Consider the following 17,847-nt stretch of genomic DNA (forward strand, 5'->3'; position numbering starts at 1 on the left):
AGGTACATTTCACTCCCACCACACTGCCGACAGTGAGAGTAGGTGAGGGTAGAACTTCAGCAAATCTCATTCACTGCAGATGAGAACATGCCCTGCACATTCCTGTGGGAAAAGACTCTGGCCTCATCTAAGAAGTTTGAGGAATGCACCCATAATGACCCCACAATTTCTGTCCTAGAAGAATTGTGCAAAGAGGAAGTTTATCAGAGTATCCCCATCAGATGCTTGCACCACTTAATAATACGAAAAAATTAAATTGTACTATCAATTCCCACAACACAGAAAAGTGAACTCATGGTGGGGTAGAAACCCAGTGTAAAGGTAAAAACAAAAAAACCCACCGATGATACTGTGGTTTCTTTAAAGACTGAGGTAAGGAAACATTTCTAAATAGAACACAAATGCTCTAAACTAAAAGGGCTGAAATGGACATCGGTGAAACTATTGAAGGGAAAAACTTTGATTCATCAGAGGACACGATCACACAGTGAAAGGTCGAGTCCCACAGTTGGGAATAACCTTGAAAGCTAGCAATCTGTCTTTCTCTAGTATTTCAGTGCATAAAGAGTGCCTAGAATGAATGGAGAGAAGAGAGAGCCTACTATTGGTGAGTGGGCAAAAATTTGAATACTGTCACCAGGAAGAACAAAAGAGTAATGAGGAACCCAGTCGTACGGGGAAAGGTGCTCAGCTTCTTTATTCCTCAGACAATGGAAAAGAAAGCCACGGGGAGGTGCCAGCACTCCCCCCAGATTGCCACAAGTTGACCATACTAAGTGTAGGCCAGGGCACCAAGGCTCAGTGATTTCCATGGACTGCAGGTGTAAAGTTCCCTGCTTAGGCGTATGGAGAAGACTGTGGCACAATCTGGGAAGGTTTGGGAACACTTGCGTGTGACCCTGCAGATGCCATGAGCAGGGGAGAAGATTTTTCCAAAAGGGCACCCTCCCCCCACTCCCCCACTCCCCGGACCAGCTCACGCGGACCCGGGCGAGAATGCATCACTTGTGTTACTTGTCGCTGAGAAAGGCAGGGGGACTTCTGCAGGACACACGGCTGGTGCAGAGCCTGGAGAAGCCTGCAGCTTGGCCCTCGCCCCACCTCCACACCCCTCGCACCCGCCTGGCCCACGGCTCCCCACTCAGATCTCCTTTGACCGGGGCTGCCTTCCTGACTGATATGGTGTCCTTGACCCGTGTATCCCTCCCTGTCCCCAGAGCCCAAGGTGGTGTTTGCCAAGGAGCAGCCGGCACGCAGTGAAGTGCAGGCCATGGCCGGGGCCAGTGCCACGCTGAGCTGCGAGGTGGCCCAGGCCCAGACGGAGGTGACGTGGTACAAGGACGGAAAGAAGATGAGTTCGAGCTCGAAAGTGCGTGTGGAGGCCACGGGCCGAGGACGGCGGCTGGTGGTGCAGCAGGCGGGCAAGGCAGACGCCGGGGAGTACAGCTGTGAGGCCGGGGGCCAGAGGGTCTCCTTCCACCTGGATGTCACAGGTCAGTCCTGGAGGAGGATACTAAGCTAGCCTATTTGGAGGTGACGAGGGGACTGTCTTGCGGCCTCCACAGACTGGTGTTCACTCTGCTGTAGCCTCCCAGTCATGCACGTCCCACGTTTATAGCCATTTTTGAATGGGGGAGGATGGATGGAGAGGGTGGGCGTGGAAGGAAGAGGGGCCATTTGTGTCCAGCTGTTTCCATGTGGTAAGGCTCAGTCACAGTGTCTTAGCACCTGCCCAGAGCCTTCCTGTTGTTCCTGGTATCGGGACCCTGGCTCTCCCTGATGCGTGGGGTCTGAGGTAGGCCTGGGGATATGTGACTTTCCTCCCATGGTACGTCTTTCCTGACATCTACCACATAGCTCATGCCAGGTTTCAGTTTGCCAGATGGGGTTTCAATTTCATTGATGGCGGATTAGTGGAGATGCTGGCCACACAGTCCCGCTTGGAATTATCTTAGGAGTGAACTTTGGATGATCAGATTGGAGGTTTCTGGGATACCCTTCCTTCAGTTTCCTGGATAGGGAAAGTCCGGTTGCCTGTAGGTAGCAGAAGATAGGCCCAAGTTTTGTTGTCACGATCTTGCGAAGGGAGAAAGAAAGGAGGATTGGAATAGAGTCACCTGTGCTATTTAGGGTGATCTTCTTAAATGCAGTAGGATTTTGCCTTTGTCTTCAAGCAGTTTGGATGCTGCAGGTCACTATTCCTTGCGGCATTATATTGATGAATTTAGGAACGGAAAGGAAAAAGTCACTTCTTCCCTGTCAGTCTGCTTTGCTAATGAGGAGTTAGTGTACTAGCGGCAGACTCTGACTGGCAAAGCAGTCTTTATTTCGTTGCATTTTCCTAAAGGTTAGTGAGTGTCTCTGCCTCGTGGCTGGAACATAGGGCAGTCTAAGCAATCAGGTTACTCATCTTCTGTGAAGAGAGCCTTAATGCTGAGTAGGGGTGGGCTGCCATTCCACAATGACTCCTAGGTGCCAACCCATAACTGTTTGAGATCGTGAGAGCATAGGATGATTTATGGGTGTGTATAGATATCCCAGATCCCACGGGGCATTTCTGTAAAATGTGGCATTTGGAGAATATTAGAGAGTGTTCTAAGATAAAAGCTTTGAAAAGTTGTGAAGTTTGACTAAATCCTCGGCAACTGTATGAAAACTGACAGAAGAAGATGTAGAAAACTCAAAGAGTTGTATGACTTGTCAATCAGTAGGACCAATAATGAAAAATCTTCCCAAGAACTACCTTGTAGTTTCCTGATACACTCTATAAAATATCCTGGAAAACTGTTATTCCATGCTTGTGGAGATGGTCTTACAGACAGAAAATGGAGATGCACTCCATAAGTCTGTTTAAGTTCAGAAAATAACATCGATGGATACCAGAATCACTGAAGAAGGGCAGGAAGGATGAATGAAATTCCAGACGTATGTATTGCGAATATCACAGCCAAAATCATAAATGAAATGTTAGCAACAGGAATTCAGCCATGCCTCCACGGGGTGGAGACCAGTGATGAGAGTCATAGTCCAGGATTGCATCTTGGGTTGAAGGTTGGCAAAGTCCATAGATATAAAGCTTGGCATTAAGAGATTGAATCAAAAAATATGTGGTCCTCTGAAGGAGTAGAGAATCAAATGGTTGATGAAACTTGATCGTCTGAAACCCAGGCAAAAAGTGTGATAAAACTGAGCACCAGTTCCTGCCACATAATTCTTATCATACTGTACAAAAGTGTTCTTTTTGTAACGTTACAATAAAATTCCTCCAACAACAACAGCAACAACAAGAGCAGCATTCCACTTAAGGTGTCCCTGGAAATGTTTGATGTGAGGGAGAATACTGTACAGTGGGCCACTGTAACCACTGAGTGGAGTGAGGAGGAGCATAAAATCCCTGGCAAAGGGTTTAGAAAAACTCAAGGTAGAATTTGCTGATGACCTGATTATCAACTCAGACAATCCGATGGATGAATTATTAGGCTGTGTACGATTGTTGAGTAAGATTAGGGTGTAAGAGAATCAACATGCAGAAGACATCTCCTGGCGAGAAACGCTTGGAAAGTGAAACTTTTGTGAAAGAGTTAAAATGGCACAATTGTATCATGTTTCTAATTCCAGGTCTGATAAAAGTTGCTATGAGACTATGTGGGGAAATTATTACACATTCTTGAGAGAGAGTCAGAGGTTTCAATTGATGGACAGTAATCTGAGAAGAAAAATCAAAGATGTTGAAAACAATGAAAATCGAAGGAAATTTGTGTTTTGGGTGGTCGGATGGTAGAATAGCAGGCAGATTCCAAGAGCAAGGTACAGCCAATATACTATTTGCTTGAAGAAACACGGGGGGAGTACTTCCTGTGACCCGTTGTCAAGAATTATCGTGAGGCTATATAGTTTTCAAGATAAGGGGATCCCAGTGTGACGAATCTTACTGCACCAAAGGAACGTAGTAGTGAGGTCAGAGAGTGCTCCTTGCAGCAGTGGTTTCCTGCGCCACCACGGACAAATCCTCCCTCCGCACCCCTCCCAGCCCCCTCCCCGCCACCACAATTTCATCTGTTACTGTGTTGTCTGTTCAAGAAGCCGAGGAAGTATGTTGTCTTCATAAATAGTGCTTGGACCACTTACCCATAGGGAAAAATTAAACTATACTGACAATTCACACCACACACAAAAGTACACTCGTGGTGGGTTAGAATCCTCAGTATTAAAAGGTAAAAACGAAAAAACTGTCCGGCGATACCACGATTTCTTTAAAGACCGAAGGTAAGGGAAGATTTCTTAAATGGAACACAAAAGCTCCAAACTCAAAGGGCTGAAATGGACATCGTTGACACTATTGAAGGGAAAAACTTTGATTCATTGGAGGACTGGATCACACAGTGAAAATGCGAGTCCCACAGTTGGGAATAACCTTGAAAGCTAACAATCTGTCCTTCTCTAGTATTTCAATGCATAAAGAGTGCCTAGAGATGAATGGAGAGAAGAGAGAGCCTACTATTGGTGAGTGGGCAAAAATTTGAATAGTGTCACCAGAAAGAACAAAAGAGTAATGAGGAACCTAGTCGTCCGGGGAATGGTGCTCAGCTTCTTTATTCCTCAGACAATGGAAAAGAAAGCCACTGGGAGGTGCCAACACTCCCCCAAGATTGCAACACGTTGACAAAACTAAGTGTAAGCCAGGGCACCGAGCCTCAGTGATTTCCATGGACTGCAGGTGCAAAGTTCCCTGCTAAGGCGTATGGTGAAGACTGTGGCCCCATCTGGGAAGGTTTGGGAACACTTGCGTGTGACCCCACAGATGCCATGAGCAGGGGAGAAGTCTCTTCCAAAAGCACACCCTCCCCCCACCCCCCAACCCCGGACCAGCTCACGCGGACCCGGGTGAGAATGCATCACTTGTGTTACTTGTCGCTGAGAAAGGCAGGGGGACTTCTGCAGGGCACATGGCTGGTTCAGAGCCTGGAGAAGTTTCCAGCTTGGCCCCCGCCTCACCTCCGCACCCCTCACACCCACCTGGCCCTCGGCTCCCCACTCATGTCTCCTTTGCCCTGGGCTGCCTTCCTGACTGAGATGGTGTCCTTGACCCGTGTATTCCTCCCTGTCCACAGAACCCAAGGTGGTGTTTGCCAAGGAGCAGCCGGCACGCAGTGAAGTGCAGGCCATGGCCGGGACCAGTGCCACGCTGAGCTGCGAGGTGGCCCAGGCCCAGACGGAGGTGACGTGGTACAAGGACGGAAAGAAGCTGAGTTCGAGCTCGAAAGTGCGTGTGGAGGCCACGGGCCGAGGGCGGCGGCTGGTGGTGCAGCAGGCGGGCAAGGCAGATGCCGGGGAGTACAGCTGCGAGGCCGGGGGCCAGAGGGTCTCCTTCCACCTGGATGTCACAGGTCAGTCCTTGAGGAGGATACTAAGCTAGCTTATTTGGAGGTGATGAGGGGACTGTCTTGCGGCCTCCACAGACTGGTGTTCACTCGCCTATAGCCTCCCAGTCTTCCACGTCCCACGTTTATAGCCGTTTTTGCCTGGGAGAGGTTGGATGGAGAGGGTGGGCATGGAAGGAAGAGGGGCCATTTGTGTCCAGCTGTTTCCATGCGGTAAGGCTCAGTCACAGTGTCTTAGCACCTGCCCAGAGCCTTCCTGCTGTTCCTGGTATCGGGACCGTGGCTCTCCCTGATGCGTAGGGTCTGAGGTAGGCCTGGGGATATGTGACTTTCCTCCCATGGTACGTCTTTCTTGACACCTACCACATGGCTCATGCTGGGTCTCGGTTTGCCAGATGGGGTTTCAATTTCGTTGATGACGGATTAGTGGAGATGCTGGCCACACAGTCCCGCTTGGAATTATCTTAGGAGTGAACTTTGGATGATCAGATGGGAGGTGTCTGGGATGGCCATCCTTCAATTTCCTGGATAGGGAAGGTCCAGTTGCCTGTAGGTAGCAGAAGATAGGCCCAAGTTTTGTTGTCACGATCTTGCAAAGGGAGAAAGAAAGGAGGATTGGAGTAGAGTCACCTGTGCTATTTTGGGTGATCTTCTTAAATGCAATAGGATTTTGCCTTTGTCTTCAAACAGTTTGGATGCTGCAGGTCACTATTCCCCGTGGCGTTATATTGATGAATTTAGGAACGGAAAGGAAAAAGTCACTTCTGCCCCGCCAGTCTGCTTTGCTAATGAGCAGTTAGTGTAGTAGCAGCAGACTCTGACTGGCAAAGCAGTCTTTATTTCGTTGCATTTTCCTAAAGGGTAGTGAGTGTCTCTGCCTCGTGGCTGGAACATAGGGCAGTCTAAGCAATCAGGTTACTCGTCTTCTGTGAAGAGAGCCTTAATGCTGAGTAGGGGTGGGCTGCCATTCCACAATGACTCCTAGGTGCCAACCCATAACTGTTTGAGACTGTGCGAGCATAGGATGATTTATGGGTGTGTATAGATATCCCATATCCCACGGGGCATTTCTGTAAAATGTGGCATTCAGAGAATATTAGAGAGTGTTCTAAGATAAAAGCTTTGAAAAGTTGTGAAGTTTGACTAAATCCTGGACAACTGTATGAAAACTGACAGAAGAAGATATAGAAAACTCAAAGAGTTCTATGAGTTGTCAATCAGTAGGACCAATAATGAAAAATCTTCCCAAGAACTACCTTGTAGTTCTCTGGTACAGTCTACAAAATATCCTGGAAAACTGTTATTCCATGCTTGTGGAGATGGTCTTAGAGAGAGAAAAACGAGATGCATTCCATAAGTCTGTTTAAGTTCAGAACACACCATCGATGGATACCAGAATCGCAGAAGAAAGGCAGGAAGGATGAATGAAATTCCAGACGTATCCATTTTGAATATCACAGCCAAAATCATAAATGAAATGTTAGAAACAAGAATTCAGCCATGCCTCCACGGGGTGGAGACCAGTGATGAGAGTCGTAGTCCAGGATTGCATCTTGGGTTGAAGGTTGGCAAAGTCAACAGATATAAATCTTGGCATTAAGAGATTGAATCAAAAAATATGTGGTCCTCTGAAGGAGTAGAGAATCAAATGGTTGATGAAACTTGATCGTCCGAAACCCAGGCAAAAAGTGTGATAAAACTGAGCACCAGTTCCTGCCACATAATTCTTACCATACTGTATAAAAGTGTTCTTTTTGTAACGTTATACTAAAATTCCTCCAACAACAAAAACAGCAACAACAAGAGCAGCATCCCACTTAACGTGTCGCTGGAAATCTTTGATGTGAGGGAGAATACTGTACAGTGGGCCACTGTAACCACTGAGTGGTGTGAGGAGGAGCATAAAATCCCTGGCAAAGGGTTTAGAAAAACTCAAGGTAGAATTTGCTGATGACGTGGTTATCAACTCAGACAATCCGATGGATGAATTATTAGGCTGTGTACGATTGTTGAGTAAGATTAGGGTGTAAGAGAATCAACATGCAGAAGACATTTCCACAGCTAAGTCCTGGCGAGAAACGCTTGGATAGTGAAACTTTTGTGAAAGAGTTAAAATGGCACAATTGTATCATGTTTTTAATCCAGGTCTGATAAAAGTTGCTATGAGACTATGTGGGGAAATTATTACACATTCTTGAGAGAGAGTCAGAGGTTTCAATTGATGGACAGTAATCTGAGGAGAAAAATCAAAGATGTTGATTAACAATGAAAATCGAACGAAATTTGTGTTTTGTGTGGTCGGATGGTAGAATAGCAGGCAGATTCCAAAGGCAAGGTACAGCCAATATGCTATTTGCTTGAAGAAGCACGGTGGGAGCACTTCCTGTGAGCCGTTGTCAAGAATTATCGTGAGGCTATATAGTTTCCAAGATAAGGGGATCCCAGTGTGGCTCTATTTACCGCATCAGAGGAACATAGTAGTGAGGTCAGAAAGAGCTCCTTGGCAGCAGTGGTTTCCTGCGCCACCACGGACAAATCCCCCCGCGTACCCCCCTCCCAACCCCCTCCCCTCTGCCACAATTTCATCTGTTACTGTGCTGTCTCTTCGAGAAGTCGAGGAGGGATGTTGTCTTCATAAATAGTGCTTGGACCACTTACCCATTGGGAAAAATTAAACTGTACTGACGGTTCACACCACACACAAAAGTACACTCGTGGTGGGTTAGAAGCCTCAGTGTTAAAAGGTACAAACCAAAAAAAGAGTCCGGTGATACCGTGGTTTCTTTAAAGACCGAAGGTAAGGGAAGATTTCTTAAATGGAACACAAATGCTCCAAACTCAGAGCGCTGAAATGGACATCGGTGACACTATTGACGGGAAAATCTTTTATTCAACGGATGACTCGATCTCACAGTGAAAGTGCGAGTCCCACAGTTGGGAATATCCTTGAAAGCTAGCAATCTGTCCTTCTCTAGTATTTCAATGCATAAAGAGTGCCTAGAGATGAATGGAGAAAAGAGAGAGCCTACTATTGGTGAGTGGGCCAAAATTTGAATAGTGTCACCAGGAAGAACAAAAGAACAATGGGGACCCCAGTCGTTCGTGGAAAGGTGCCCAGCTTCTTTATTCCTCAGACGATGGAAAAGAAAGCCACGGGGAGGTGCCAGCACTCCCCCCTGATTTGCAGAAGTTGACCAAACTAAGTGTAGGCCAGGGCACCGAGTCTCAGTGATTTGCATGGACTGCAGGTGCAAAGGTCCCTGCTTAGGCATATGGAGAAGACTGTGGCCCCATCTGGGAAGGTTTGGGAACACTTGCGTGTGACCCCGCAGATGCCATGAGCAGGGGAGAAGTCTCTTCCAAAAGCGCACCCTCCCCCAACCCCCCCACCCCCCGGACCCGCTCACGCGGACCGGGGTGAGAATGCATCACTTGTGTTACTTGTCGCTGAGAAAGGCAGGGGGACTTCTGCAGGGCACACGCCTGGTGCAGAGCCTGGAGCAATTTCCAGCTTGGCCCCCGCCTCACCTCCGCACCCTTCGCACCCGCCTGGCCCTCGGCTCCCCACTCAGGTCTCCTTTGCCCTGGGCTGCCTTCCTGACTGAGATGGTGTCCTTAACCCGTGTATCCCTCCCTGTCCCCAGAGCCCAAGGTGGTGTTTGCCAAGGAGCAGCCAACACGCAGTGAAGTGCAGGCCGTGGCGGGGGCCAGTGCCACGCTGAGCTGCGAGGTGGCCCAGGCCCAGACGGAGGTGACGTGGTACAAGGACGGAAAGAAGCTGAGTTCGAGCTCGAAAGTGCGTGTGGAAGCCACGGGCCGAGGGCGGCGGCTGGTGGTGCAGCAGGCAGGCAAGGCAGATGCCGGGGAGTACAGCTGCGAGGCCGGGGGCCAGAGCGTCTCCTTCCACCTGGATGTCACAGGTAAGTCCTTGAGGAGGATACTAAGCTAGCCTATTTGGAGGTGACGAGGGGACTGTCTTGTGGCCTCCACAGACTGGTGTTCACTCGCCTATAGCCTCCCAGTCTTCCATGTCCCACGTTTATAGCCGTTTTTGCCTGGGAGAGGTTGGATGGAGAGGGTGGGCATGGAAGGAAGAGGGGCCATTTGTGTCCAGCTGTTTCCATGCGGTAAGGCTCAGTCACAGTGTCTTAGCACCTGCCCAGAGCCTTCCTGCTGTTCCTGGTATCGGGACCGTGGCTCTCCCTGATGCGTAGGGTCTGAGGTAGGCCTGGGGATATGTGACTTTCCTCCCATGGTACGTCTTTCCTGACACCTACCACATGGCTCATGCCGGGTCTCAGTTTGCCAGATGGGGTTTCAATTTCATTGATGGCGGATTAGTTGAGATATTGGTCACACAGTCCGGTTTGGAATTTTCTTAGGAATGAACTTTGGATGATCAGATTGGAGGTGTCTGGGATGGCCGTACTTCAATTTCCTGGATAGGGAAGCTCCGGTTGCCTGTAGGTAGCAGAAGATAAGCCCAAGTTTTGTTGTCACGATCTTGCAAAGGGAGAAAGAAAGGAGGATTGGAGTAGAGTCACCTGTGCTATTTTGGGTGATCTTCTTAAATGCAATAAGATTTTGCCTTTGTCTTCAAGCAGTTTGGATGCTGCAGGTCACTATTCCCCGTGGCGTTATATTAATGAATTTAGGAACGGAAAGGAAAAAGTCACTTCTGCCCCGCCAGTCTGGTTTGCTAATGAGCAGTTAGTTTACTAGCGGCAGACTCTGACTGGCAAAGCAGTCTTTATTTCGTTGCATTTTCCTAAAGGTTAGTGAGTGTCTCTGCCTCGTGGCTGGAACATAGGGCAGTCTAAGAAATCAGGTTACTCATCTTCTGTGAAGAGAGCCTTAATGCTGAGTAGGGGTGGGCTGCCATTCCACAATGACTCCTAGGTGCCAACCCATAACTGTTTGAGACTATGCGAGCATAGGATGATTTATGGGTGTGTATAGATATCCCATATCGCATGGGGCATTTCTGTAAAATGTGGCATTCAGAGAATATTAGAGAGTGTTCTAAGATAAAAGCTTTGAAAAGTTGTGAAGTTTGACTAAATCCTGGAAAACTGTATGAAAACTGACAGAAGAAGATATAGAAAACTCAAAGAGTTCTATGAGTTGTCAATCAGTAGGACCAATAATGAAAAATCTTCCCAAGAACTACCTTGTAGTTCTCTGGTACAGTCTACAAAATATCCTGGAAAACTGTTATTCCATGCTTGTGGAGATGGTCTTAGAGAGAGAAAAACGAGATGCATTCCATAAGTCTGTTTAAGTTCAGAACACACCATCGATGGATACCAGAATCGCAGAAGAAAGGCAGGAAGGATGAATGAAATTCCAGACGTATCCATTTTGAATATCACAGCCAAAATCATAAATGAAATGTTAGAAACAAGAATTCAGCCATGCCTCCACGGGGTGGAGACCAGTGATGAGAGTCGTAGTCCAGGATTGCATCTTGGGTTGAAGGTTGGCAAAGTCAACAGATATAAATCTTGGCATTAAGAGATTGAATCAAAAAATATGTGGTCCTCTGAAGGAGTAGAGAATCAAATGGTTGATGAAACTTGATCGTCCGAAACCCAGGCAAAAAGTGTGATAAAACTGAGCACCAGTTCCTGCCACATAATTCTTACCATACTGTATAAAAGTGTTCTTTTTGTAACGTTATACTAAAATTCCTCCAACAACAAAAACAGCAACAACAAGAGCAGCATCCCACTTAACGTGTCGCTGGAAATCTTTGATGTGAGGGAGAATACTGTACAGTGGGCCACTGTAACCACTGAGTGGTGTGAGGAGGAGCATAAAATCCCTGGCAAAGGGTTTAGAAAAACTCAAGGTAGAATTTGCTGATGACGTGGTTATCAACTCAGACAATCCGATGGATGAATTATTAGGCTGTGTACGATTGTTGAGTAAGATTAGGGTGTAAGAGAATCAACATGCAGAAGACATTTCCACAGCTAAGTCCTGGCGAGAAACGCTTGGATAGTGAAACTTTTGTGAAAGAGTTAAAATGGCACAATTGTATCATGTTTTTAATCCAGGTCTGATAAAAGTTGCTATGAGACTATGTGGGGAAATTATTACACATTCTTGAGAGAGAGTCAGAGGTTTCAATTGATGGACAGTAATCTGAGGAGAAAAATCAAAGATGTTGATTAACAATGAAAATCGAACGAAATTTGTGTTTTGTGTGGTCGGATGGTAGAATAGCAGGCAGATTCCAAAGGCAAGGTACAGCCAATATGCTATTTGCTTGAAGAAGCACGGTGGGAGCACTTCCTGTGAGCCGTTGTCAAGAATTATCGTGAGGCTGTATAGTTTCCAAGATAAGGGGATCCCAGTGTGGCTCTATTTACCGCATCAGAGGAACATAGTAGTGAGGTCAGAAAGAGCTCCTTGGCAGCAGTGGTTTCCTGCGCCACCACGGACAAATCCCCCCGCGTACCCCCCTCCCAACCCCCTCCCCTCTGCCACAATTTCATCTGTTACTGTGCTGTCTCTTCGAGAAGTCGAGGAGGGATGTTGTCTTCATAAATAGTGCTTGGACCACTTACCCATTGGGAAAAATTAAACTGTACTGACGGTTCACACCACACACAAAAGTACACTCGTGGTGGGTTAGAAGCCTCAGTGTTAAAAGGTACAAACCAAAAAAAGAGTCCGGTGATACCGTGGTTTCTTTAAAGACCGAAGGTAAGGGAAGATTTCTTAAATGGAACACAAATGCTCCAAACTCAGAGCGCTGAAATGGACATCGGTGACACTATTGACGGGAAAATCTTTTATTCAACGGATGACTCGATCTCACAGTGAAAGTGCGAGTCCCACAGTTGGGAATATCCTTGAAAGCTAGCAATCTGTCCTTCTCTAGTATTTCAATGCATAAAGAGTGCCTAGAGATGAATGGAGAAAAGAGAGAGCCTACTATTGGTGAGTGGGCCAAAATTTGAATAGTGTCACCAGGAAGAACAAAAGAACAATGGGGACCCCAGTCGTTCGTGGAAAGGTGCCCAGCTTCTTTATTCCTCAGACGATGGAAAAGAAAGCCACGGGGAGGTGCCAGCACTCCCCCCTGATTTGCAGAAGTTGACCAAACTAAGTGTAGGCCAGGGCACCGAGTCTCAGTGATTTGCATGGACTGCAGGTGCAAAGGTCCCTGCTTAGGCATATGGAGAAGACTGTGGCCCCATCTGGGAAGGTTTGGGAACACTTGCGTGTGACCCCGCAGATGCCATGAGCAGGGGAGAAGTCTCTTCCAAAAGCGCACCCTCCCCCAACCCCCCCACCCCCCGGACCCGCTCACGCGGACCGGGGTGAGAATGCATCACTTGTGTTACTTGTCGCTGAGAAAGGCAGGGGGACTTCTGCAGGGCACACGCCTGGTGCAGAGCCTGGAGCAATTTCCAGCTTGGCCCCCGCCTCACCTCCGCACCCTTCGCACCCGCCTGGCCCTCGGCTCCCCACTCAGGTCTCCTTTGCCCTGGGCTGCCTTCCTGACTGAGATGGTGTCCTTAACCCGTGTATCCCTCCCTGTCCCCAGAGCCCAAGGTGGTGTTTGCCAAGGAGCAGCCAACACGCAGTGAAGTGCAGGCCGTGGCGGGGGCCAGTGCCACGCTGAGCTGCGAGGTGGCCCAGGCCCAGACGGAGGTGACGTGGTACAAGGACGGAAAGAAGCTGAGTTCGAGCTCGAAAGTGCGTGTGGAAGCCACGGGCCGAGGGCGGCGGCTGGTGGTGCAGCAGGCAGGCAAGGCAGATGCCGGGGAGTACAGCTGCGAGGCCGGGGGCCAGAGCGTCTCCTTCCACCTGGATGTCACAGGTAAGTCCTTGAGGAGGATACTAAGCTAGCCTATTTGGAGGTGACGAGGGGACTGTCTTGTGGCCTCCACAGACTGGTGTTCACTCGCCTATAGCCTCCCAGTCTTCCATGTCCCACGTTTATAGCCGTTTTTGCCTGGGAGAGGTTGGATGGAGAGGGTGGGCATGGAAGGAAGAGGGGCCATTTGTGTCCAGCTGTTTCCATGCGGTAAGGCTCAGTCACAGTGTCTTAGCACCTGCCCAGAGCCTTCCTGCTGTTCCTGGTATCGGGACCGTGGCTCTCCCTGATGCGTAGGGTCTGAGGTAGGCCTGGGGATATGTGACTTTCCTCCCATGGTACGTCTTTCCTGACACCTACCACATGGCTCATGCCGGGTCTCGGTTTGCCAGATGGGGTTCCAATTTTATTGATGGCGGATTAGTGGAGATGCTGGCCACACAGTCCCGCTTGGAATTATCTTAGGAGTGAACTTTGGATGATCAGATTGGAGGTGTCTGGGATGGCCATCATTCAATTTCCTGGATAGGGAAGCTCCGGTTGCCTGTAGGTAGCAGAAGATAAGCCCAAGTTTTGTTGTCACGATCTTGCAAAGGGAGAAAGAAAGGAGGATTGGAGTAGAGTCACCTGTGCTATTTTGGGTGATCTTCTTAAATGCAATAAGATTTTGCCTTTGTCTTCAAGCAGTTTGGATGCTGCAGGTCACTATTCCCCGTGGCATTATATTAATGAATTTAGGAACGGAAAGGAAAAAGTCACTTCTGCCCCGCCAGTCTGGTTTGCTAATGAGCAGTTAGTTTACTAGCGGCAGACTCTGACTGGCAAAGCAGTCTTTATTTCGTTGCATTTTCCTAAAGGTTAGTGAGTGTCTCTGCCTCGTGGCTGGAACATAGGGCAGTCTAAGAAATCAGGTTACTCATCTTCTGTGAAGAGAGCCGTAATGCTGAGTAGGGGTGGGCTGCCATTCCACAATGACTCCTAGGTGCCAACCCATAACTGTTTGAGACTATGCGAGCATAGGATGATTTATGGGTGTGTATAGATATCCCAGATCCCACGGGGCATTTCTGTAAAATGTGGCATTCAGAGAATATTAGAGAGTGTTCTAAGATAAAAGCTTTGAAAAGTTGTGAAGTTTGACTAAATCCTGGACAACTGTATGAAAACTGACAGAAGAAGATATAGAAAACTCAAAGAGTTCTATGAGTTGTCAATCAGTAGGACCAATAATGAAAAATCTTCCCAAGAACTACCTTTTGTTCTCTGGTACAGTCTACAAAATATCCTGGAAAACTGTTATTCCATGCTTGTGGAGATGGTCTTAGACATAGAAAAAGGTGATACACTCCATAAGTCTCTTTAAGTTCAGAACATAACATCGATGCATACCAGAATCGCAGAAGAAAGGCAGGAAGGATGAATGAAATTCCAGACGTATGTATTGCGAATATCAAAGCCAAAATCATAAATGAAATGTCAGCAACAGGAATTCAGCCATGCCTCCACGGGGTGGAGACCAGTGATGAGAGTCGTAGTCCAGGATTGCATCTTGGGTTGAAGGTTGGCAAAGTCAATAGATATAAAGCTTGGCATTAAGAGATTGAATCAAAAAATATGTGGTCCTCTGAAGGAGTAGGGAATCAAATGGTTGATGAAACTTGATCGTCCGAAACCCAGGCAAAAAGTGTGATAAAACTGAGCACCAGTTCCTGCCACATAATTCTTATCATACTGTACAAAAGTGTTCTTTTTGTAACGTTATAAGAAATTCCTCCAACAACAACAACAGCAACAACAAGAGCAGCATTCCACTTAACGTGTCCCTGGAAATCTTTGATGTGAGGGAGAATACTGTACAGTGGGCCACTGTAACCACTGAGTGGAGTGAGGAGGAGCATAAAATCCCTGGCAAAGGGTTTAGAAAAACTCAAGGTAGAATTTGCTGATGATGTGATTATCAACTCAGACAATCTGATGGATGAATTATTAGGCTGTGTACGATTGTTGAGTAAGATTAGGGTGTAAGAGAATCAACATGCAGAAGAGATTTCCACAGCTAAGTCCTGGCGAGAAACGCTCGGAAAGTGAAACTTTTGTGAAAGAGTTAAAATGGCACAATTGTATCATGTTTCTAATTCCAGGTCTGATAAAAGTTGCTATGAGGCTATGTGGGGAAATTATTACACATTTTTGAGAGAGAGTCAGAGGTTTCAATCGATGGACAGTAATCTGAGGAGAAAAATCAAAGATGTTGATGAACAATGAAAATCGAACGAAATTTGTGTTTTGTGTGGTCGGATGGTAGAATAGCAGGCAGATTCCAAAGGCAAGGTACAGCCAATATGCTATTTGCTTGAAGAAGCACGGTGGGAGCACTTCCTGTGAGCCGTTGTCAAGAATTATCGTGAGGCTATATAGTTTTCAAGATAAGGGGATCCCAGTGCGGCTCTATTTACCGCATCAGAGGAATATAGTAGTGAGGTCAGAAAGAGCTCCTTGGCAGCAGTGGTTTCCTGCGCCACCACGGACAAATCCCCCCGCGTGCCCCCCTCCCAGCCCCCTCCCCTCCACCACAATTTCATCTGTTACTGTGCTGTCTCTTCGAGAAGTCGAGGAGGGATGTTGTCTTCATAAATAGTGCTTGGACCACTTACCCATCGGGAAAAAGTAAACTGTACTGACGGTTCACACCACACACAAAAGTACACTCGTGGTGGGTTAGAAGCCTCAGTGTTAAAAGGTACAAACCAAAAAAGAGTCCGGTGATACCGTGGTTTCTTTAAAGACCGAAGGTAAGGGAAGATTTCTTAAATGGAACACAAATGCTCCAAACTCAGAGCGCTGAAATGGACATCGGTGACACTATTGACGGGAAAATCTTTGATTCATCGGATGACTCGATCTCACAGTGAAAGTGCGAGTCCCACAGTTGGGAATATCCTTGAAAGCTAGCAATCTGTCCTTCTCTAGTATTTCAATGCATAAAGAGTGCCTAGAGATGAATGGAGAAAAGAGAGAGCCTACTATTGGTGAGTGGGCCAAAATTTGAATAGTGTCACCAGGAAGAACAAAAGAACAATGGGGACCCCAGTCGTTCGTGGAAAGGTGCCCAGCTTCTTTATTCCTCAGACGATGGAAAAGAAAGCCACGGGGAGGTGCCAGCACTCCCCCCTGATTTGCACAAGTTGACCATACTAAGTGCAGGCCAGGGCACCGAGCCTCAGTGATTTGCATGGACTGCAGGTGCAAAGTTCCCTGCTTAGGCGTATGGAGAAGACTGTGGCCCCATCTGGGAAGGTTTGGGAACACTTGCGTGTGACCCCGCAGATGCCATGAGCAGGGGAGAAGTCTCTTCCAAAAGCGCACCCTCCCCCAACCCCCCCACCCCACGGACCAGCTCACGCGGACCGGGGTGAGAATGCATCACTTGTGTTACTTGTCGCTGAGAAAGGCAGGGGGACTTCTGCAGGGCACACGCCTGGTGCAGAGCCTGGAGCAATTTCCAGCTTGGCCCCCGCCTCACCTCCGCACCCTTCGCACCCGCCTGGCCCTCGGCTCCCCACTCATGTCTCCTTTGCCCTGGGCTGCCTTCCTGACTGAGATGGTGTCCTTGACCCGTGTATCCCTCCCTGTCCCCAGAGCCCAAGGTGGTGTTTGCCAAGGAGCAGCCAGCACGCAGTGAAGTGCAGGCCGTGGCGGGGGCCAGTGCCACGCTGAGCTGCGAGGTGGCCCAGGCCCAGACGGAGGTGACGTGGTACAAGGACGGAAAGAAGCTGAGTTCGAGCTCGAAAGTGCGTGTGGAAGCCACGGGCCGAGGGCGGCGGCTGGTGGTGCAGCAGGCGGGCAAGGCAGATGCCGGGGAGTACAGCTGCGAGGCCGGGGGCCAGAGCGTCTCCTTCCACCTGGATGTCACAGGTCAGTCCTTGAGGAGGATACTAAGCTAGCCTATTTGGAGGTGACGAGGGGACTGTCTTGTGGCCTCCACAGACTGGTGTTCACTCGCCTATAGCCTCCCAGTCTTCCACGTCCCACATTTATAGCCATTTTTGCCTGGGAGAGGTTGGATGGAGAGGGTGGGCATGGAAGGAAGAGGGGCCATTTGTGTCCAGCTGTTTCCATGTGGTAAGGCTCAGTCACAGTGTCTTAGCATCTGCCCAGAGCCTTCCTGTTGTTCCTGGTATCGGGACCGTGGCTCTCCCTGATGCGTGGGGTCTGAGGTAGGCCTGGGGATATGTGACTTTCCTCCCATGGTACGTCTTTCCTGACACCTACCACATGGCTCATGCCGGGTCTCAGTTTGCCAGATGGGGTTTCAATTTCATTGATGGCGGATTAGTTGAGATATTGGTCACACAGTCCGGTTTGGAATTTTCTTAGGAATGAACTTTGGATGATCAGATTGGAGGTGTCTGGGATGGCCGTACTTCAATTTCCTGGATAGGGAAGCTCCGGTTGCCTGTAGGTAGCAGAAGATAGGTCCAAGTTTTGTTGTCACGATCTTGCAAAGGGAGAAGGAAAGGAGGATTGGAGTAGAGTCACCTGTGCTATTTTGGGTGATCTTCTTAAAGGCAATAGGATTTTGCCTTTGTCTTCAAACAGTTTGGATGCTACAGGTCACTATTCCCTGTGGTGTTA

The 17,847-nt window shown here is 48.3% G+C and overlaps 1 protein-coding gene across 1 annotated transcript in view; it reads left to right on the forward strand.

Annotated features, from left to right (window-relative positions):
• Positions 1-17,847, forward strand: part of OBSCN (obscurin, cytoskeletal calmodulin and titin-interacting RhoGEF) — a 158,023-nt gene that overhangs the window by 26,600 nt on the left and 113,576 nt on the right. Inside the window, exons 8-12 of the mRNA XM_061190097.1 lie at positions 1,218-1,493; positions 5,112-5,387; positions 9,026-9,301; positions 12,940-13,215; positions 16,852-17,127. Of these exons, the coding sequence (XP_061046080.1) occupies positions 1,218-1,493; positions 5,112-5,387; positions 9,026-9,301; positions 12,940-13,215; positions 16,852-17,127 (1,380 nt within the window). The remainder of the gene's footprint in view (positions 1-1,217; positions 1,494-5,111; positions 5,388-9,025; positions 9,302-12,939; positions 13,216-16,851; positions 17,128-17,847) is intronic.

Source organism: Eubalaena glacialis, chromosome 4, assembly GCF_028564815.1.
Source record: "Eubalaena glacialis isolate mEubGla1 chromosome 4, mEubGla1.1.hap2.+ XY, whole genome shotgun sequence".
NCBI classification, from domain to species: Eukaryota; Metazoa; Chordata; class Mammalia; order Artiodactyla; family Balaenidae; genus Eubalaena; species Eubalaena glacialis.